This window comes from Argiope bruennichi, chromosome 6 (assembly GCF_947563725.1).
Source record: "Argiope bruennichi chromosome 6, qqArgBrue1.1, whole genome shotgun sequence".
Classification (NCBI taxonomy): Eukaryota; Metazoa; Arthropoda; class Arachnida; order Araneae; family Araneidae; genus Argiope; species Argiope bruennichi.
Genome location: NC_079156.1, coordinates 66,730,229 through 66,754,914, shown reverse-complemented (window position 1 = coordinate 66,754,914; position 24,686 = coordinate 66,730,229). Strand labels below are relative to the sequence as shown.

Genomic DNA, 24,686 nt, shown 5'->3' with positions numbered 1-24,686 from the left:
CTAAGTTCTGTATGGCATTTTTTAAAGAAACAAAATTTTAAACACAGGAAGAAAGAAATCATATTCTCAATTCAAAAGATGCAAGCAAAAATGAAAGCACATTTCTTTTAAAAATCATTATGATTTAAAAATTTAGAAATAAAGATTAAAATTTATAAAGTTATAAGATTTTAAAAACAAAGATAAAAAATTTTATATTATAACATAAACTCGAATATTTTTTTTTAACTATAACACATTTTAAAGGTATTTAAGATATGATAGCATTACTTTAATCATAACAATGTATAACATTCTGTAATAGCCTGAAATCTTTTAAAATTACTCGGCAATTTTTTCCATAATATATACTTTTTCTTTTAAAACAAGCATTAAGCAGAAATTTGATATCTTTTCAAAAAAGACCATTAATTATCTGTTTAAAAAAGTAATTATTCATTGCTAAAAAACGTTAAAAGATTTCTTTTTATTTTACTTTAAACAAAATCCATTTGTTTAATTCGGCGGAATATCGTTTGGAGTTGAAAAGAATAACAAATATTTTTATTTTAAAACTACTGACGAGTTTAAATGGATGTAAGGAAAAAAAATTAAGAAATATTTGTAAATTAAAATTTGGATTGTGATTACATTCTCGATCTTAATCATAATATTGGATTTAAAATTAAAACAAGGCATAGAAAACTAGAGTTGAGTTGAATATATACTTTTTTTAGAAGAAAGTAAATATTTGCTCCAGTAATTGAATTTTATTTCAAATATTTAGTCTTTTAATTAAAATTCATTTTACACAATTTCCTTGTATGCTCGAATTTTTATGTATCTATTTTTCAATATTTATATTATTTTTTTTATTTTCAGTTACGGTTGTGATCCTGTGAATATTACCATATTTCGAGATATTACACCGGAACAAGAAATTAATTACAATGATATGAGGCCAAGATCCAATTACATAAATTGGTAAGCTTTACTTCATTTTTTTGGACTTTCGATGAATTAAAATAAATAAAATTATCTTATGCTAACAAGGAATATTGAATAGAAGTGAATATATAAGATACTTGCTGTTTTTTCTTTTAAAAACAATAAATTTTATACTTATTTTTATGCAATGTAAAAAAAAAATTGTTTCAAGATTTTTGAAAATCTCCACCTTTTTGAGATCTAAAGCAAAATTTTAGAGTTTGTTTACCTATGATACCTAAAATAGTAAAAATTGGATTGAGGAAATTTAGTTTGCGATTTCGAGATCAAAATTTTAAATTTCCAATAATTTTGAATCCAACCCAAAGGAAATACAATATATCCATGCGTCTGTATCTAGTAAGTATAACAACTTAAAAACATAAAGAACTAGTTGAATGAAATTTGTTATTCGGTCTTAGCACCAAAATTCTAAACTAGCCTCAAATTTTATCTACAGGAGAAGGTAATATTCCAAAATAAATAACTGGATAAAATATAAAAATCGACTTATTGTAAAATATCGAACGAAAATGGTTAAGAAGACAGTGATCGCATTTTGTATTTGTAGAATGTAAAATAAAATCTAAAGATCATAAACGTGAATTTGTACGATTAACTAAAATTTTAAAATATTTTGTACTTGTGTAAAAGAAAAAAAAAATGCGGCATATTATCATATTGTCACAATTTCTTTAACGAATTAAATTTAAAGCCATTTTATTGAATAATGATTAGATTCAATTTTATCTATTGAGTAGTCAAAAAAAATGTATAATTTAATATAAAGTTTATTTTCTAACTTTTCGGGAAAAAAAATTAATTCTTCTTTAATTTAGAATGCATAATATCAGGAAAATATATGTAAAAAAATTCAATTATTGAATGTTTAAAAGTTTTACAATTTAACATAAAAATTCTCATAGTCAAATAATAAGGGACGTTTTTCTGTAAATTAAGAACTTTGTGCAGTACTGCAGTAATTTAATGAGTTCTAATTTACTTCAACTGTAAATTCTTGTTGAAGCATCTTCTTCAGTTATAATTACTAGTTTGTTACTAAAAATAAGCTAGCATCAAATTTTATAACGGAAACAATAAATTTTTATACCACTTAGTATTTCTGGCGAAAAAACTCCCATTCTTCTATTCGTATGAAACATAGTATTCTTTAATATTCTTTCAAACACTCTAGGAAAAAAAACTTTTTGGGGATTAAAAAAAAAAGAAGATAAGAATAGCACCAAGATAATCATAAGAAGTACTTGTGATTTTGAAGAGACAGAGCTCTTAAACAATTCTCCAAGTTCTTTTTTTATTAGTGTATCAGCTTTCTGTATTTTCTACAGGACTTTTGGGTTGCTAGTATGTTGTTATATAAAAAAAAGAAAACTTCACAAGTAGCTCAATATTATTTCTCTGGATTTTGCAGTGTGTTTGGATATTCTTTCATCAGTTAGCTGCAAGAATTTCAAAAATATCATATATTATATACGAAAATTAAATTCTAGCAATTAATTAAATGTTAAAATCAAATTTGTAATTAGATTTCAGACGATTTTTCTTCTTCATTTAGCTTAAGCAGAATTTATTCCGTCATTTCACTTATCGTCAGCAAAATATTCTGATTATTATAAAATCTGAGACAATTAAATTAAGAACATATTCCATATTTTGCATTAAAAATCCATAGAAACGTTTTCTGTTGACTTTTTTTTACCTATTTCGATATTATATCTTCAACAAATAATAAAAAAATGAACATGTATTTTGTAAGAATAGTGGATCTTTTTTGAAGTAAATGAAGTTTTGTAAGAATCATCCTGTGGGTCGATTTGGTCCAGAATCACCCAGAAATCTATGTTATTCAACGAATAAACTGTCGTTCATTCTTCGAATTTTGTAAAAATAATAATAACAGACGTTTACAATTTTGACGCTAAAATCTCAAACCAAATTTCATCTATTTACTTCATAGTATTTGGAGATAATTTTGTTTGCATGAAAATAAATGAATTGGCTCTTGCCAGATTTTTGCCAAAATCCGATAAAAATGTATAATTTCATTATGATGATGATATAGCAAATTTCATTGTTCTTGATCAATCTAGTACATTTCATTGTTTTAGCATTTTGCAGATGGACTAATGCATATGAAGACATAAACCCAATGCTATTCTTTTTTGTTATATTATAATACTAAATATAGTGACAAAATCTTTTTAATGATTACAATGCTTTCTCTATTTCACATATAAGAAAAGAAAATGGCTATTTTACAGCTCAAGGAACTTGGCTTATAGTTTGATATTTCAATTAGATTTTGCTTATCGTTTCATTTTAAATCAATCGGTAGCATTTGAATAAAAATACGTCAAGTTTTTTTTTGTAAATTTGTTTTATTTGCAATGTATTTTCCTTACAGGAATGCTGTTATTTGGGTGGACCGTCCTCTGACACTGTGGATTTTTCAAGTAAGTCGTTCTTTTAAAAGCTTTTCAACGAACATACAAATTTTTACAAATATACTTTTCAAAGTCGATAAATTATGTTTTTTTTAAAAAGTGAATCCTTTAAAGATTACAATTTTAATACTGCCTTATGCATCGGTGATTTAATCAAATATATTTACTTGAATTTCTTCAGAAAAATCTCTATCTTGAAATACGAAAAAGAAAAAAAAAAGCTACTCTAATTTTTGAGTTTTAAACTTGATTTTTATATTGGATTAAATTTAACTATTTATTTTTAAACTCATAGAAGATTTATAAAATCCTTTATAGAAACATAAAAAAGTCCATGATAATTTACAATTATTAAGGTGAAAACTACAAAGATAATTTGCAAAAATCTAAAGTTATTTTTGTAATTTTTACAAAAATAGTTAAAGTAAATACAGTGCTTTTATTAAAAATATCCTAAACAGAAAATAAAATTTATTAGTACTAGTCTAAATTTTCTTATTTGCAGCAAAAACTGTTCGATTATATAACAAAATCCCTATGATATGCTCAATTGTTACACCCTTTCATCAAAATAATTTATATATAATATCTTCATCCATATATTTCACTTGCAACTAATATAAATTTAATAGTAATGCATGGAGTGGCAATACAAACGATAAAATATTTTTGATATATATATATAAATGGTTTTATAGGAACATAAATAAAAAACGATTAAGATAAATTCTGAACAATAAAAAAGAACTATAGAAATAGCTGTAACAAACTTCTTCTAAAATATTCTTTTAGTCCCATAAGAATCTTCAAAATCTTTATTGCAAGCCTACTTATTGGTTTTGGGTCTCTATAACTTACAAATTTTTATGAATTCCCTCTTAATAACCAAAGAACCGAATATCTGTTATGTCCTTTTATTAATGCGAATAAGCTCTTGTGAATGTAAAATGAAATTTTGCCTTATAATTATAGCTGAAATATACACTGTGGCAGTGAATGTAAAGATATTATGGAATGCGTAAAATAACCGAGGAAAAAATTAATTGCACAATGGTTTAAGATGTATAAATATACATAAATATTGAATTTATACTTTTTCATAAAATTTTATAAATTTTATTATTTTATACTTTTATTTTTAATATTAAAATTCATAGTATTTTAGTATTTCTTTTAGTATAGTTTCTTATTATATCACATTGGGCTCCATTTTTAAAGTCGTTTATAAAAAGAATAATTTTAAAATTTACGTATATTCACAAATAAATCATTTTATAATTAACTTTACCTCTCATATATTGAGTAATTTCGAGGAATTTCTGTCACTGGCTTATTTAAACAGTTATGTAGTGTTAAAAAAAACTCGTCAATCTGATAATTCTTTAAACTTTTGCACTCTTTGGAAGATAATTGAAAACTTCATCAAACTAGAAAGTTGATTTCTGCAACAAATGCTCTTTTTTTAACAAATTTATTTGATTTAGATATACGAAATGTAAATAATTTAACTACTTTACTCTCTGGCTTTGTAGGAATTTTCGCAGTAAATTAAATATAAACTCTTCATTAATTCATCTTCTCACAATTAATTCCGAAACAATTTAATCCAAATTCCTGGAATGCAGTTTCAGGATTCATTTCCAGTTGAAATTCGACCATTTTCTGTACAACTAAAGACAATAAATCTTAAACAGTTTCTAACTTTCTTTTTCAATTGTTTTTCATTTTGTTACAAAACTGCGTTTGAAATCCCGTTTCATTAGCTAGGGCATAATAAATTGGAATTAACTATGGTACCCCATTTTTCCCCTCTTTTATCTCAACCATCGGAAACAGATAAATTAATCTAGTTAAGTTGGATCTATGGCTTTTATTAGGAAAGAAGTACGGTTTTAATTTTTGAAGAAATACCGATTTAAATTCCCGATTTGGCATTCAATTTGATTCTTTTATTTAAAGTTAAATTTATATGTGAAATAATACGTCTGAAAAACGAATTCAATTTTAGATTTTTGAAGAAAATCATAACTTTCATAAAATAAATAATCATAAAATCTTAATCAAGCCTTAACATAATTTAATATATAATTTCTAATCCACAGTGGAGTTAATTTTACTAAAATTATATTTTATCAGAGCATTAATTTTTATTTAATCTTTTGTGAGAAGCAGGTTTTATTTCTTTTATTAATAAAAATTTACAGTTTAATTAACTGTGGTAATATCTTCATTAAAATCTTGATTATGCTATATTTCTGAACAAAATTCTATTAATGCATCCTAAACTAAAAAAATAAAAATCTATTTCAAATTAGCAATTGACAGAAATACAAAGTGTCTATAAGCAAATACTTTTAAAATAATTCATTTGTAATGCAAAAACTCATATTGTATAAAATATTATAGAATACTAAATCTATCTATAGTCTGCGATTTTATTTTTAATAAATATTAGAATTTTTTTAAAAATTAATAAAAATTGTTTACAAATTTAAAAACACACTTCAAAATATCAAAAAGAGAAAAATTTGAAATGGTTTAGAATCTTATCGCAATCTAACACTGGAATATTTATGAATTTCTTTCTTACAAAATCGTCTGCCTGAATTCAATCATTTAATGAATATTGAAAAATTAATAAAAATTGTAGTAAGATTTCGATAAAAATGAAACAAATACTATAACTGAAAAGGAAAAATTTTGAATTTTAAGATGGTATGAAAATATTCCTTATCGAGGGTAATTTATTCTTAAAAATCTGCAAAATTGTGGTTAGTTTCTATTTAATTGAATATTTACCTAACTTTTGCATTTTGGAAAGTTGAAAATAATCTTTCCCTTTTCTTCTCTACTAATTATAAAGATAAATGTGTGTGTGTGTGTGTGTGTGTGTGTGTGTGTGTGTGTGTGTGTGTGTGTGTGTGTGTGTGTGTGTGTGTGTGTGTGTGTGTGTGCGCGTGCGTGCGTGCGTGTGATAGGTCAGGAGCCTGACCTAGAGCACCAAACATAGTATATGTATGTTGGAGGTGGAAAATGTACATCTTAGATTCCTTTAAAAAATGTTAATTAATTAAGAAAAATTTAGATTTTTTTTTCCCGAAACAACTCCCAAAAGTATAATCGTACAAAATTGAATGTTGCATCATTTTAAAAAATGGCATTTTTACCATAGATATTTAACTACTTTTTTGAAACTATACCATCCGATTTAAGTTACGTATTTATTTCGCATTTCTTGAATTTTTAAAATTATGTAAAATGTCTCAAAAATTTTTTTTCTAAAACTTGTTACTGAGGAATAAAGAAATAAAATTGTGATGCTGTGAAAGTTTAAAGATAGATTCTTTTGAAAGCTACATTTTTAATAATTTATAGTCTCTAATAGGGATTCGACTCTAATAGGAGGATTTATATTCACAATAATTAGAGCAGCTGAAATACTTTTAAAATGACACTGCTTTGATGTCTACGACATTTTGATACTTAAAAATATTTTCTTAGTAGAATTCTTAAATTATGAATTGTATTTAATTGAAAGTAAACATAACCAATACTACCGGTGAATCAGCTGGTTTCTAAAGGCGGTTAATTAAAAATAACTGTGCAAAGTTTAACTGAATTTTGTCTAACAGTTTAGCTGGATGATGTGTCACATTGAAATCCACAATGACTTTTTCTTCTATTAAAGTAATACATACCAAATTTATTTTATTTCTGAAATACTGCTCAAAGTTGTAAATTCAGTGCAATGTTGTGTTGCATGTTTTTATGCAATATGCTGATAAATTCTTTATGCAAACTGACTTCACTGGTAAGACAGATACTCCATTTTCTGATATTCATCTCAAAAATATTTCCAACAAGTCCTGTTTAATTAAAGATATATCACAAATGTGCGAGTTCTACAACGAGTTGAGAATCGTCACGAAATAAAACGATTCCGTTTAAGCTGCCGATCCAACGATAATAATTCCATCGATTTTGGTTGTGGGAGAATGGCAGCAGTGAGGAAGTTTGAATGATGAGTTTACATCGATATATAATTTATTGTTGCGGCTTTTGTAGGATTTAACAAGAGTCTTACTCTGAACAAATGGAGCAGGTGCGTTTTGAGGATTATTTGAAATATTCAATGATTACTTCTAACAATGAAGCCTTTGAAGCGTTCCAGGTTTAAATCTTACTCTAAAAAAAACTGAGGCTTTTTTAATAAATCCCCCAGAATTCACAATACAGTCATAAATACAATTCATTATGTCATCACGTAATACACGTCAAGTCAGAGCTTCAATTAAATTTAAGAACCCATTGTGGATCTTGCTGTCAATGTTAGCTGTCATGCGCATGCGCTGCTGTGACATCACGGGGAATTGACTGTATTACATTCAAGATTTTAAAGAATATTAGATTTCTCTTCTCTTTTAGATCGTTAAAGTTCTGAAATTATTATTAGTTCTGTATTAAAGTGAACTCAAGCGTGGACTAAACAAATCAAATTTGGTATGTATTCACATAGAAACTGAAGATCTAGTTGGAAATCCATTTCTTTAAACACTTACATATGAACACGACTATTCAACCGGCGGGGGTGGTCGTCCCAAAACTTTCTCACCTATTCTCTATTAAACGTGTCATGCCAGAAAACGCCTTACATGGTATTGGCGCACAATAGTTATGAAATATTATATCCTGGCGTGAATTTAGCACTTTTACTGAATCTATAGTGTCAGCTTTGGCGATTCATTCTTGGTACACGTTAATAGTATCCGAAAATCGAATCTGTGTTTTAGACGCGTTTTCTCAACCAATTGAAAACAAAATTTCACAAAAGAAAAGAAAAAAAAACAACCTACAATTGTGGTTACGAAATCACATACTAAATTTGAGTTAAAGACACACATAAAAATAATATTTAAGTCATTGCGTTTTTATATTATCGCCTTACATGTTTTTAAAAGAACAGATATTCAACCTGTCAATTGACCAATGTTTGACTCAAACATTGACAGGCCTTTACAACATAGATATTAAGACTGTGTACCGAATTTTATCTATCTAGCTCTCTTAGTTTTGTAATTGTCGTGCTCACTTATGTTCGAACAGGCGGACAGATAAGCATATTTAAGAATCTGTATCAAATTTTTTGCTAAATTCGTCTGTTGTTTTTCAACTGTCGATTTATTTAAACGTGTGCAAAGAAACTCAATAATTCTGAAACTCAACAAGCTAGATCAATGAAATTTGGCTTGTAATTTTAAACGTGAAATTGTAGATCTTTATCGAAATTTCAGCCCAATCAATAAATGAGGAGTAGTCAATATGCATACTCGAATTTTTTCAATATACGGCGAAGCTAAATATATAAAGCTGTAATTATATAAAGCTGTGGTGATATGTAGATTATTATGATCCATGCAGGAAGCAACATTTCTTTTAATAATCACATTCACACACTAAACAAGCACAAACACCAAGACAAGACATTCACGCGCGCGGTTTCACAGTTCAGCATCACATCTCATTCTAATTACACTCGCACTGCACTATGGGATGACATATGGGATGGCCTAATCAGGCATCGCCATCTAGTATCCAAAAGATAAGAGTAATGCAACTGCTACAAGGCTAATATAAAATGTTCTATATTTTAAAAGCTAACGAAAAAATCTGACGCAGGGAGCAATCCCATTAGTTTTACTGTATCCAAACCTCTTCTTTATGTTCATGGTCAGAGGATTAAACATAAGATATATGTAAAGAATAATCCTTGGTCATATTTATTAACCCATATAAAAATGTTATGCATTCGAAATGAACTATTGTCCATTTAATGTCTTTAACATATTATTCCAATTACTGATCATGATAATTTATAATTGCCCAACTATCCTGAAAACATGTATTGATAACTCATTATACAAAACCGTGTAAAATAATATTTGATGCATGTATACAACATCATAAATTCTGTCATGCCATATTATTATTTTAACAAGAATTTACGTCAGGTTTGACCTTTCTGCCATTAAAAATCAATCCATTCAATTAGCTGTTGTCGATACGGCGTAAGCGAATTTAATATATCATCACAGAAACTGTATTAAAATCTAGGACATCCCGTTAAGGAATTTTACAGCTGTTAAATATTTCTAATATGACTCATTAATTTAAACTTGTAATTATCGATTATTTATTTCGATCCATTATTCTTATGATTATAACAATATTTTTCACGATTCTTCTTCTAATATTTGGCATTTCTCCGCTAATTAATTTAAATTTTTATTTATCGATTATTTATTTCATTTCACCAACTATATTCTTTCAGTTTTTCATTTAATATTTGGTAATACTAAGTTTATTAAGAAATATAATATGAGAAATACTTCTTTATATTAGATCCAAAGTGTTCAAATGGTCTTGTATTTTATAAAATAACATAGTATTTTATAACATAATACCATAAAATTTCGTTCCATAACATCAATACTTTTTTCAATTCCGTTCAGTTATGTTTCGTAAGTTTTTAGTAGGATTTAAGCATTCTTTCATCCAATGTATCAAACAAAAACTCCAGGTGCTATAATAGTTAATTTCTGCTTATTCCAGTAACATTATATACTTTTGCTGTAAATAATACATTCTGAATGGGGAGGGGTATTTAAAAAAAATTCTAACGATTTAACCTATCAATACAGCAATACTTTAATATTATGACTAGATGGATTTCAAAAAAAAAAATCTTACAAAATAAAATTATGAAAAAGAAATGAGAAAATTATCTTGATTTTGCTTATTTTTTTTCATGTTAACGATAATAATAAAAAAAATAATTTAAAATGAAGACACGGTGAAAAGAGAAAAATTAAAAAGTTTGTTGCAAACGGTGCCATCAGAATTTTAATTACATAAAAATTATTTTCGTGAATCTTCATATCTAATTTGGGTCCTTGCCAAATCAGAGAAAAAATAAATTTCGACCGCTGTCGCAAGTCGACATTTTTTTTGCTACGGATCAGCGATGAAATTCTTTGAACTTTAGAGAAAAAAGAGTAAATAAAAATTAATGAAAGAAAATATTTGATAGCTTTTTTGTTGAATTAGAAAAAGTTCGAATAATGACCTCAAAACTTTTTTAAAATAGAATTTAAACAATGGACGCAGTACTTTCAGTTTTGCTTCTTAATATTTTTCGGAAAAAATGGACATTCTTTCAAAAATTAACAAAATTTATTAAATGATGTGAGAGAGTCAAAAGTATATTTAGTTAGATAATTTACATTCTCTTAAATGGTGAATTTCTTTTTTAATTTAAAGATTTTGATATCTTAAAATGGAATTGAAATAATGGACGTTGGGCTTTCAGTTTTGATTCTTAATATTTTTCAAAAAAGGTACAATTTGAAAATTTATCAAATTATGTCCGAGATTCAAAAGAATTTTTAGATCGATAATTGGCATTCGCTTTAATAATGAATTTCTTTTTAATAAAATTTCCTTAGCAACACTTCCTTTTATCAAACCAAATTTCAACCTCACTTAAATATTCTGTATATACAGTGAGATATAAAAGTTATTTCCAAACCTTGTGGTTAGGACAGACTTATAGATACAAATCCTTTTAACAATAAAATATTCGCTTTTATAAATATTCCTATTATTATGAAGAAATACTTCTACATGCCTTAGAAGAAGTTATCAAAGGGTTATATGAATATTTACTCAGAATGCTACGAATTAATGATGATTAAATTAACTTAGTTAAATTTGTATTGTCGCAAAAAATACTAAAACGGTAAATGACCTCTAATGCATCCTCTTCTGTTAGATGATAGAGAGTTATTGAGAGACACTTACTAAATGGTTAAATTTGCATTTAATTTTTGTGTCTATGGTTCTTAGAATAAAACATGCCAAAAATATTAGCATTATGTTGTGGTGAATTGGGTTGAGCGAGGATAGAACCTGGGACCTTGTGGTTTGCAGTCCAGTAACATGACCAGAATACAAAAGGAATTGCTCTGGTAGAGTAGCTGTTAACTGGCTTATAAGCTTTCAGCACAATGTAAAAAAAATGAAGTTTACTATATAATAAAAAGATAAAAATTATTATGCTTTTAATTTGAAATTTTTACTATTAGGAGATATCCTATTATTTCCTATTCCTATTCGAGTTAAATTCCATCAATAAAATAATTTTAATATGTATTTTATAATTTCTAAGAATATTTTTTTCCTGTATCTTACAAGATTTTCATACTAGCAAAACCCTAGAAATAATGGTTATCTTAATGTTTCTTAAAAATGAAATATGAATTAATTTAATTGTAATATAAATAAAAAATTATATATAACTAGCCGCCTTTGGCGACCAGCCGGTTCGCCAATCTTAATGTTCGTTTAAATTTTAATAATTAAATAGGTTTAACCGGAGTTTAACCCCCTTCTTCGCCAAGTTGCGATAACGCACCAAAGCTGGCAATCTTTATTATGCACTATAATTGAACATCTGCTTCTTTGCTTTTGAACATTTCGCAAGGCCGTTGTTTGCGATTTTTAAAAATTTCGCCAAGCAGGGGATAAAACTCCGGTCGTACCATTAAACATTTTACGCAATTCCAACTTTAATAGATTCTTCAGCAAAATATTTTAAAACTTCAAATTTTGATAGTCATATAATTCACTCATAATATTATAAAGGCCTTCAGTTATAGCATGATATATATCTCTCTAATTTTCTGTTACCCCTCGTAGAAATTATGCTTTAAATTACAGTGTAAATGATTAATCTGCAATTAATATAATATTTTTTACTGAAACAAAGCATTTTTTTTAATAATATGATTACTGATAATAGAGTCACTGAGCGTTTAAACTTTATGGTCACTAAAGAATATCTTTCTTAATTTATGTAATATCTCAAGAATTTGTCAACAAAAATTTCTCAGATTCATCATGAACAGATCGATTCATTAACAATGTTTAATTTTAAATGCATCAAACACTAAGAAAATAAAATGAATCGTTTAAAATAATCGGTCGAAAACAGGTTTAAAAAAATCTACTTAAAAAACGATGTACTTAAAACTATAAGCATATACAAAAAATATATAACTAACATAAATACATTTTACTTACAAAAGCATGCAACTAACCTAAAAATAATTTAAATCGTCCGTTGGTTGTCATGCCAACAATCAGAACAATGCGCATGCGTGGATTTTCTTCGCCAGTTACGTCAACGCAAATGCGTAAATTTTTCTACGCCAGTTGGGGTAACGCTATGCAGATTAGACATTTTTAATTTCCTTTATTCTGTGTTATTTTAATTCAAAAGTACTTCAGAATGAATGTGAAACAGGGATTAATTAACAATGTTTAATTTTAAATGCATAAAACATTAAGAAAATAAACAGAATCGTTTGAAATAATCCGTCGAAAAAAAGTTAACCCTAGCCTAATTACTGTTGGGAGAAAAAAACAACTGATGCCTTACTTATTTGGCGATGGGGAAAATGGTAGATTTTTTTGGCGGGAAAGTTAGTTTTTAATTAATAATTGACTACCCCTAACATTTAGGGGGATGAAAAATAGATGTTGGCCGATTCTCATAGATACCGGATATGCACAAAAAATTTCATCAAAATCGGTCAAGCCGTTTCGGAGGAGTATGGCAACGAAAACTGTGACACGAGAATTTTATATATTAGATTATATAATTTATAATATTATATATCATTATTATTAATATATATATATATACATATATATATATATATATATTAGTACTAAAGCAATCGTTTAAATTTGAAAAACTGAATTTCTTGAATGGAATTATTTACCATATGCATTATTTCTCATATAAATTTAAGACAGATTTTAATCAAGTTAAATGCGAAACTGAAAGCCTCAAGTGGTATTTCTTAAGGAATTAAAGCAATATTTCTTTCCCAATTAAAACTACAAATCCAACTTAACCGGATTAGTTTCAACCTTTTCCAGTGGCTGAGACGACACAGAGGACAAACGGGAATTCATTGTTTGCACCTATTTATCATGTTCAAATTAATGAAAAGGAACTTTAAATGCTATTTGTCTGCAAAATGAAAAACGACTGAAAGGAAAAGTTTGAGGTTGTTTCAGATTTATTGTCGCCGTTGAGTTGGAAATGGAGAAATTTCAATTAGAAATAAATAGGGAAACTGAAGTTCGACAACTCAAAATTAATTGAGTTTTGGAATGAATGTAGAGATAAATAAGTTGCTGTAAAATATTTAGGAAACAAGACGAAACTCTTGTTAAATATTTCACATCTCGTAAAGTATATCTGTTGAATGAGAACATTAGTTTACCGATTTTGTACAGATTTAAATCTATCTTATATGATAATATAGCCTGATAGCACTATCATGTTATAAATTTAGATAATTTTTTTATTATGTGAGAACATATGCTATTTCGGTTTGGAGTTTTTAAACCTCAAAATGCACGGGCAGAAAATTACCAATTTATCGCTGTTGAGGAATCAATTTTTCGTTTTTAGGAGTATTAGAAAATGATAAAGAAGTTACAACTTGGCGTGAATGTCGACCATATACTCAATTCTTCTGTCTGGCCAATCATTTTGAGATGGTCAAAAATCATCGTTTTTCTAAATATTGATGGTTGCGAAATAGGAGTCATGTGTGAACATTCAGTTTTTTTTTTTGTCAGATTGATACAACGTGAATTTAAAAATTAATATTTTCATATGATAATTTGAAATTTACTATAGCAGATTTCATTTTTTTTTATTTATTCTTTTCATTTATTTTTTTTTATTCACAAAACAGTGTAGTTAGTTTTGTCGGCATATGTTTTCTTGGAAGATGCCCAGTTTTTTTAATAATGCTATACTTCAAGAGAAAGAAATCTAAAATATAATAAGTTAATGTTTTGTGTTTCTTCAAGGTTGTACAAAGTACCTTTTTTAGCTGTTTTATTGCTTTAATATTGTACAAATTGTATTATTTTATCACACCTACCTAATTTGAATCAAGTAAAAATATATACTAGCTAACTTAACAAGTAATAAACTTTTTAAACTATACAGTGATGTTCAAAGTACTATGTGTATTATTTAGCGCATGCCATTAATGAAAATAGTAACGAAAAAGACTATTAGCTTGCGATATTTGGCGACTTTTTTTGGCGATTAATAACTAGAAATAGCTTAACACACAAATATCAAAAAATGGAATAAGTATTTTGAGCCCCTTTTTTAGCACCAGTTGAAACTAAAGTTTGGCATAGATCTTCAATTATAGATAAAAGATGGCATATTAAATTACATTAATTCAATTCAGTGCGTTTTAAAGTTATCACATTAACATCAATACAAAAGTGCAAGTCGATAGATATGCATCTCTTTGACGGATTGGACAAAATTAGCTACTGATGTACATTTAAGTTGCTAAACTATACACTCAAATTTCACCCAGGTAGCTCAAGGCGTTTTTGAATCATCACTTTTATATAAATACAAAAGTGCAAACTGACGGACGTTCACCCTTTTGGCGAACTTGATACAAAATTAACTACTGATCTACATTTCAACCAAATTTCATCTGCATAGTTTAAGGCTTTTTTCTATTTTATTGCTCAAAGACGTAATTCCAAAAATGTATTTTCCTGATTCAGGAATAAATTAAAGATGTAGATTCGTCAAAAACTCTAGTTCGATTTTTTTAACGATTACGAAAATTTCTTTTTTCATACTTCGTATAGGAGTACAAAAGTATAAAGTATAAAGCTTCAATTATATTTCCCTATGTAATAATTCTCTTAAGTTACTTTCCTTTGTCACATGGGCATCATTTTTGCCACAATCCTATTCACTGCTATGTAAACAATTCTTTATATTATTTTCGCCGGCGTCCTGGCGTAGGGGTAGCGCGTCTTCCCCGTGATCTGGGCGTCCCGGGTTCGAGTCCCGGTTTGGGCATGGTTGTTCTTCTGTTGTTCTATCTGTGAGATGTGTGAATGTGCCCTCCTGTAAAAAGGGGTTGTGCAAGCGAATGAGTGATGCGTGAGTGGCAAAGTCGTACTCTTGGCCCTAGTTGGCGCTGCTATAAAAAATAAGAGACGTTCCCCCTCAGGCTTAAATCGCTGTCTTCGTAACAGCGGGCTTGTCGGTGGCAAGTGCCATAAGAAACAAACAAACAATTATATTATTTTCGATTATATATTTCACCATAACATAGCAAAGGAGGCATTAAAACAGGAAATATCGCAATGAAATGTAGACAGAAGAAATAATTTTAGTAGGTTTAAACTAACCTATACGGAATTGAGTTAGATTGCCGTGCCACATTCAGTTGCCACATGCGATAGTGGCTATCGAAAACGTACCAAGGCTGGCAAAATTCTTCTAAGTGTCTGTCATGAAATGGAATGCCGGATGAGTGTTCTTCATTTAGCTCCCCCAAAAAAGTAACATAGGGCATTGTTTATGTGCACAAATAAAGCTTGTTTGTATTAAATTAGTTTTATGTTCATAGTTGCTTATAATGTAGTTGTAGACGTTTTTAATCCTTGCAAATCTATTAAATGATTTTTATGATTATCATCAAAGGATTCATTCTCAAATTTGGCGAGCATCTCTAACTAACGACGAATAAATTTCCAAGTATTGTGCCTAACTGAGTTCAAAAGAATCATTTTTACTTTCTCGTATACAACGTATAAAATAAAGTATTGTAATCGCCAAAAAATTCTCCAAATTTTGACGGATCTCCTCGTTTTAGACATTCCTGAGTTCGAAATTGAATTTTTGAAAGATATGCGTCTGCGTGTCTGTGACAAAGACAACTCAAAAACGCTTTAAACTAGACGAATAAAATTTGGCATATGGTCTTAACACCAAATTTGTACATTTCTATCAAGTTGTGAGTACAATCTATTCTGAGGAAGTCTGTCTGTTCGATTGTTCGAATATAAGTTAAAACAATAACTACAAACGAAGAGAGCTAGATAGAAAAAATTCGGTACACATATTTATAGCGAGGACACTTGTCAAATTTTGTGCAGAGGTTTGACCGCCTGTCAGATTTTGCTTAAAATTTGATAGAAATATGAATTCAGAAATATGTAAAATCGTTAACTCAAAAATGCAATGACTTAGATATATCATATCTAGCATGTGACTTTGTAGTTCTGTGTAAAATTTTTGTTTCAATCGGTTGGGAAAAATGCATCTAAAACACAAATTTGATTTTTGGATACTATTAACCGCATGTCAGGAATTAATCTAAAAAAATCGCCTAGAATCACACGATAGACTTAATAAAAATGCTAAATTCACGCTAAAGGTTAATAGTTAAATACTGTACGCCAGTACCATGTAAGGCGTTCCTTGAGCTAACATCTTTATTACAGAGTATGTGAGGAAATTTTAGAGAGACCTCTGGTTGAACATACATCACCTGTGAATAAGATTACTCAAAATATCTACTTATAATCATAATTCGTAATCATTTGGAACTGTGGCAGTTGCTTTAAACAGCCTTGTATATTAAGCCAATTTAAAACAATAGCTTTTATCTGAAAACTTGACAACCATCCAGAGATAAATTGTTTCCCATAGGATTTACTTCCTGTATAAATGTAAAATCAAGCATGACAATCGAATTAAATGTCAAGTTGAAAACTTAAACTAGCCTTTCTTCGGGAATTAAAACCGCGTTTCTGTCTTAATAGAAGCCACAAATCTAACTTAAAACTAGATTAGTTTTATCTGTTTCCGATGGCTGAAACAATAGAGAGGACAAATGGGATGTCATGTTAATTTCGGTTTATCATGCCCTAACTAATGAAACGGGACTTTGAACGCGGATCGGCGGTAAAAAAAGAAAGGAAGTTATTCAAAGTTTATTGCTGTTTGTTGTACAGAAAATGGTTGAATCTCAATTAGAAATAAATCATAAAAACAAAATATTGAAATGAGTTGTGTTTTGAATTAATTGTGAGAAAATGAATTAATGTATTATTCACAAATAAATGAATGTAAAATCCCCAAAAGTGCTGATAGAAAAGCCATTTTTCCACATTTCCTGTGCTGAAAACCATTAAACTTGTTGAAAGAGAACTTTGTGGGTGATATGAGGAAGAGAATAAAATCGATTTTGTAGTTTGATGGAATTCCAAATTTCCTTTCACTTAAAAGTCTTATGGTTCTATAAATTTGTGAACCCATGATACCATTATGAAACTGCGTAACTGTAGGGAGGTTTTTTGCAGATAATGTAGCATTAAAATTTTATAATCGCTATAACAAGTAATGAAATGTTTAAAATTTTGGAAAAATATTTATGTAATTAAAATTGGAAATTCATTTCTAGCTATAAATACTAAATTGTGCAAAGAGTTTATTGTTTGGATTAGAAAAAGGATTGCTAGAATGATCTAAAGAAATTCTAACTATTGAATTAATTTTCCTCCAATTGGTTTACATCTGCAATAACAAAAATGAATTTTATAGAACTTCTCGTGACAATTAATTAAATTGTTGATTTTTTTTAGTTAAAAATTTTGGCAGTCATAAAATGGACTGCTGCATGGATGTTCTTCATTTAACCAAAATTTTTAGATTTTTTTTATTTTATTCAAAATTTATTAATATTAATTTTTTCCTTATTAAAAGCATTATTTTTATTATTATTTCCACATATAGTTAAAGTTCATTTTGCATTTAGCTTTTCTGTTCTTCTTGAGTTAAAAAATTGTAGATAATTTTATTTTTTATCTCACTGTTACTATTTACCTTGCTAATTAAATCTGGTTATTCTTTTCTAAAAATAATTAACAACTTATGAGAAAAAAAATAGTTTTAGACTGTTTTTTTCTTTAAAAAAAACAATCGACACAGCAAACTGTATTCAATGTTGTTGTTGTTTTTTTTAATTTTAAAAAATAAATTTTCAAAATTTATGAAATTTAAAAATTATTTGGTGAAACTGATATTTTCATTTTCATTGAACATAAAGTTATTAGACTATAAGAAGACAATTTATTTTATTACATTTTGTCTAAAAATGTTTTTTTTATATTATATATTATTTATGTATTATATATGTATATATTTAAACACATTGTGTATTGACGTTGTGCATCATTATGATAATATGCATATGAAAATATTTTCATTCTCTGCTTGGAAATATAATACTATTTTGGTGGGAAAAAACTAGAAGAATTTAGATTTTATTTAATATTTTTTTCCTTTCTCTACGTTTCAGTCTATACCAAAATGTTTGAGTTGAACTTCAAAACTCGTTTTAGAATGGAAGGGAAATTATTTTTCTTTAAATAAAATTTATCTTCAAAACTGGATGTCGTTTTAATAGTCTAATAAATAATTCGAAAGTAAGTTACACAGAAAACCATTACTTCTTCCAATGCTACCAAATATAAAGATTTCATTGATTGCTACTTTTCGAGTACGAAGTATGATCGTGTAAAATCCATAAATTTTACTCTACCATACTTCAAATCAGGCAAAAAAGAAAAAAAAATTAAATTACAACATACGTAACACAAATTTATTTAGTGTGATTGGTAAAGCATCTTTAAATTATAAACGGCGTCCCGTATAGCCAAGGAAGTATCGTGTACATACTGAACTTAATGAGGCTGGTAACAGTAACAAAATAAAGAAGTTACAAAAAATAAAGTCTGCCAAAAGCGCAGTGCAAAAAAGTGGACTATACTATAATAAAAAGAGAGGAAGAAACTTCACCGAGTTATCTGTAAAACTGGCGAAAATCTTCCCGATTAAAATTATGAACTTTCCGCGACTTGAAAAAGGGTCAGTTTTAAAACAGAAAAACATATTCTCAGAACTCTCTCCTCCGAGTGCATTTTTCAAAATTTTAATTTTTATTATATTGTTTACTTTCTTCGTTGCTTAACTCGAAAAAATTGTTGATATAACGTGGAATACATTCTTTAAATTTGATAATGAATCGTTCATCAAATAACGGAATGTTCATAATTTTTAGTGCAAATATCTCCACCAATACTACGGAAGAAACTTTTGAATAACTCACTATGAAACTTTTTCTTGTGTTTTTTCATGATTTGGCGTACATTTTTCTTGGACATTTCGGCCGATACCTGCTAGTTATTTTTTGTAACTTCCTCGTTTCGCCGCTAGGAGCGCTAAAACCTATTTCAACACATTCAGCATAGTCATTTTACCATCGACACATGTTACTTTCTTGACTAAACGAGGCAACGTTTTGAATATATAGGACTTTAAATGATTTTATAGATCAACTTTACAAATGCAAGACATTTTACTTTTCCTCCCCCCACCCCTCCCAAAAAAAATGTGTTTTGAATAGCTGGATACAATTTAGAAAAATTATTTAAAATTTTTAAATTATATTTTTGTGAAATTAAAAAAAAATTAAAATGTGTTGAAGGGATACATTATGAATTAAGCAATAAACCATTCCAATATATAATATTTTTAATAATAGAACTATTCATTCTGCATTTGTATTTTCCCAAATTTCCAGTTTAAATCTTAGTACCACTATTGTCATGTATACATGTATACTTTTTTACAAATATTTATCTAAAAGCATTTGAAAAAAAAAGGTTTCCAAAGTCTCATAATTCTTTTTGTAACAGTCATGTGAAACTTATAAATGGAAATAAAAACGTATAGTCAAATGGCTACAGGATGCAATGTAGGAATATATTTAATGCAAAAAATACGAAAATTTTCAAAAATACATATTTATAATTTATATGTTTAGAGAGACGACGAAGTTATGAAACAAAATATTTCTGCATACATAATTTTAAATATTTTTTATAAAATAAAAGTTGTTTCAGAACTGAACTGATCAATTTTCTTCAAAATATCAATAATCAAAAAATCAATTTTCTTCAAATTAATAAAAAAAATTAATTTTTTAAATTAGTTATTAGCAAAAATATCTTTGAAAAGATATAATGTTCATTCCGATTCTAGTTATTCTAGTTGTGAATGTAAAATGTATAATATGTTAATATGCTTCAATTTATAAGTATATATTTTATTAATTGTGCTATTTTCTCTTTCTTAGACGGTGCTAGCCATTGTGAGTCTATCAGAAGCCTTACTTCTAGTGTATTTAGGTTACAAAGTGAGTATAAAACGATCATTAATTATAAAATACTAACAGTTATTAAACATTATTAATCAGTTAACTATTCTGGACAAGTATAGTTGTCATGGACAAGATACAACGTTTTGCGTTATGACGAGTTTATTGAATGGCAATTATTATATTTATATAATAATTGTTTAGTTATTATATTTATAATTAATTATATATTATATTTATATATTATTTATATAATATATTTATTTTATGGCAATTTCGATACGCATTTTCGGAAGAAGTTGGAGACAGTTAACTAGTTAAAAATGCATTTTTTTTTTCTGAAAAGGGCATTTTTTTTCAATTAAATTATAAAAAAGAAATTTCTTATAAGAATTGTCTTTTATAAAAATAATTTTATCAATAAAACTATTTAATGACAACAATTCATAGTAATAAGTATCAATACATGTTTGATATTATTTTTGTCTTCAGATATTTTATTATCTCGTACATTGAAAATAATTATATAAAAAAAATACAAGATTATTTCATAAGGAATAAGCAAGTTGCATTAGTTATTAAAAAATTAATCACTTTTGAAATAGTTATTGAAATCAGATGAAAAATTTACAAGCATGATATATATAACGATAACGATAATATGCTTTGGAATTAGAAAAGTGTTAAAATTTCGATTAACTTTTAATTAATGAAAACTTAAAAATTCAAAACATCCTTTCGTAGTGAGTATTGTAACACCGAAAAGAAACACATGCCAAATTTTACAGCTTTAGCTCAACGATTTAACCCTCTGACTGCGTAAGTTTTTAAAATTGCTGTTTAGATGCGATGTTTGCAAATAAATTCAAATATTTTTCAAACAAAGTGAACTGATGCTATACGTTACACGTTAATAATATTTTTAATAAAAATCTGTTATCGTAAAAATAACACTCTGAACTGCAAAAAACGTGGTTATGCAATAGAAAATAGACTGATTGCCAACCCGGAGAAATCGCATGATACGTAGCTAGAAGTTTAACCTTTTCGAACGATAGTTTTTAGCACGCAATTTACTGAAAATGCATTAATCAAAAAATTTCCAATTCACAATTTTAGTGTGAAATCTTTACTTGCAAATAAAAACGAAAAAAATTGGGATATTTTATTCGAAATTTAGATTTTTTATCAATAAAAAATGTAGGACGTTTCTTTCAACCTCCCCCCCCCCCCTCCTCTAAAAAAATAAAAAATTCGGTTTTTCCTGCTAACTGGAAATATCCATAATCCATAGCCAATTGTTTCACCGAACAAACTAGGGGTGTGTCAGGTTATTTTCCAATTAGTAGTAAATTCCGCTACTTATGTGGTACAAAACATAAAAAAAGAGAAAAATTTATGTTTGCAAACAATTTTAAGAGGGGACAATTTTAAAAAATTTAAAAGAATCTATATTCTCAAGAAAAAAATAGCATAGTATATCATCTAACATCCAACCGCACTTTGTATAATATGTGAATGCATTTCTTACTTCTATTATTGAATCGAAGAAAAAAATTGCATTTTCCTCTAGTCTTTTCGATTACACAGACAATTTAGCATCTTCTTTTCTCCTACTTCTACTTCTATTCTTCTCTGTATTTCTTGAACGTATAACGGGGGTAGGCGGCAAGGCAGGAAATCTTCGAAGATCGTGGTAGTCGTGACTGCCTCCCATTTTTCGATTTCGGCGTGTTATCATTCTGAATGGAACGTTTTGTGCTCTAAAATATAAAAAAAAGGAAAGTGAATATACATTTTAGATGCCTTTTTTCGCTGTGATTGAATCCAAAATTCGACGCAAGTCTTCAGTTTTGGTTGCAGAATGGCATTCGAAATTTTATTTTTAGTTACTACATTTTTGAGTTATAGGCATATATGAAATATATAATCCAACAAATGCCTTCCACCCTTCACAGATTTGGTACAAAATTTAACACTAATCTGCAATTCTATTGTTAAATCTGAATACCAAATTCCTGTTATATTTTTTGTATTTTAAAGGACAGACTTCCGTTTATGTTTTTTGTATTTTAACAACAGAAATCTGTCGCAGACTTTATTGCGACAGATTTCTTCAAAGTTTTAATACAAACCTACAAATTGGATGCTAAAATTTCATATCAAATTTCATCGTTTCAGTTCAATGCACTTTTACGCTATTGTGTTGAAAAAAAGAGACAGACAATATAATTTCCAAAAATATATTACTTTTTTCGGATTCAGGTAGGTGTAAAACATGGATATTTGTTGAAATATCGGCATTTTTTTTAGAATTATGCTTTTTTGTATTATTGTGAATTTCTAATATTTCTTCGAAGCGCAGCTAGTCTTACAGTAAGAAAAAGAATTTGACAGATATTTTAAGGGATATTGAAGGAATACCAGGTCCGGCCATGAGGAAGAATTTAATGGGAAAAAAATGAAGATACTAGAGAATACAAGAATTATGACGATATCTCTATTAGAATTCAAGTTCCGGTGGTTCTTGACAATTTTTCGATATCCCGTTAAAAAATCTGTATAAAGTGAGAAACTAAAGCAAATCACGTGTATTCTGATTTGCTTTATCTTCCTTTTTTTTCTGCTTTAGCTTAATTCTTTTGAAGTGTTGATCACGGTGTGAGCTGTCTAGCTGCACTCTGAGTGCTTTATGCTGTTGCGATTATTTACGAAAGATTTACTGTTTGACTGTGAGTTATTCGTTTCTGCAAAAGCTGTCTTGTATACCCTTCTGCTAATTTTACTACATATATTTCATAGTCTTTTGTAGAATAAAATATTGTGATCAGTTAATGAACTTGTTGGAGCTTCTAACCATGCATGCACTGTAAAATATCAGTAACAGATATTTTAGAATACCTGTAATAGATAAATAAAATTTGTAAAAGAAAAAACACTTTAAAAAGCTCTGAAAGGATGAATTTTCGGATATTGTAGAAATAACCTGAATTTATAATCATAAGCAGTTACGTAATTATTGGAAATTCTCTCTTTTATTTAATGCATATTTGTCAATAATAATCGGGTGGAAACTTTGGGTTTTAAATGATAATGGGAGTTACTTTTTAGCCACAGCTGCTCCCTCGTTAACTAAACAGCCTGGAATTGAAATTTCAGTGTTTTAAACAACCAATAATTAGTTTCACGAACAAGGTAATACTCTCTATTCAGTTTGAAACAAATGTTTCCCATTTCCCAAATCCTATTCAAAATGAATTACTTGAAACACTCAGTATTAGAATTTTGGGTTTATTTAGTTCATCTCTCACGCAATTTTTGCATTAATTTTCATTATTTACACTGCAAACTGGATATTGAAAAACAATACACCAGAAGTCATTCATCATTTAAATTTCAGAACCATTTTGCTGTTAAAAAAACATTGATTGCGTGCCGGTTAAAACAACCCTTTAAATGCTGCGTCCTATTGAGATTATCTACATTCAATTTTACACCGATTTAAATATTTATTATGTGGCCCCAGTGGATAATTCCTGTTGTAATTTCAAATTCATTTATGTGTCTCTAATAGCTGTTTCTAAATATAGAAATTAAATAGCTCTCTATGGTGATCCAAAATTCAGCGTACCACCTGTTAGGATAGGTAAAACCACACAAACAAACCAGAATCACACAGGAACGCATGACCGGTTGAGTTAGGACTGCAAACTTTCGGTCCACTATGAATATATTTACGGCTCAGCAAATATAACAGTATTTTAAATGCAAATACAATATTTTAAATAAAAGTAATCGACATCCAGTTTTTTAGCTTGTGCTCTATGTCAAAGTTTTAATTTGTGATATCTTTATTGCACAACAAGCTTAGCAATATTTTGAATACAAATACAGTGTTTCAAATAAAAGGTTATTATAAATCCACTTCAGGACTGTATCAAACTTTTATTTTGTAATATCCTTCCAGCTCAGCAAACATAGCAATATTTAAATACAAATACAATATTTTGAATAAAATATCAATCCGATTGTTGAAATTTAGGACTCTCAAAATTTTATTTCAAGATGTCAAAGTTAGAAGTAAATTATAGGCCACCATTGATGACGTACCTAAGTCTCA

The 24,686-nt window shown here is 27.9% G+C and overlaps 1 protein-coding gene across 2 annotated transcripts in view; it reads left to right on the top strand.

The window, feature by feature from the left end:
* LOC129972386 (potassium channel subfamily T member 1-like) overlaps window positions 1-24,686 on the top strand; it is a 452,573-nt gene that overhangs the window by 282,897 nt on the left and 144,990 nt on the right. For both annotated transcript variants that reach the window (XM_056086510.1, XM_056086511.1), the window contains exons 4-6: window positions 862-963; window positions 3,392-3,440; window positions 20,546-20,605. In XM_056086510.1, coding sequence (XP_055942485.1) covers window positions 862-963; window positions 3,392-3,440; window positions 20,546-20,605 — 211 coding nt within the window. The remainder of the gene's footprint in view (window positions 1-861; window positions 964-3,391; window positions 3,441-20,545; window positions 20,606-24,686) is intronic.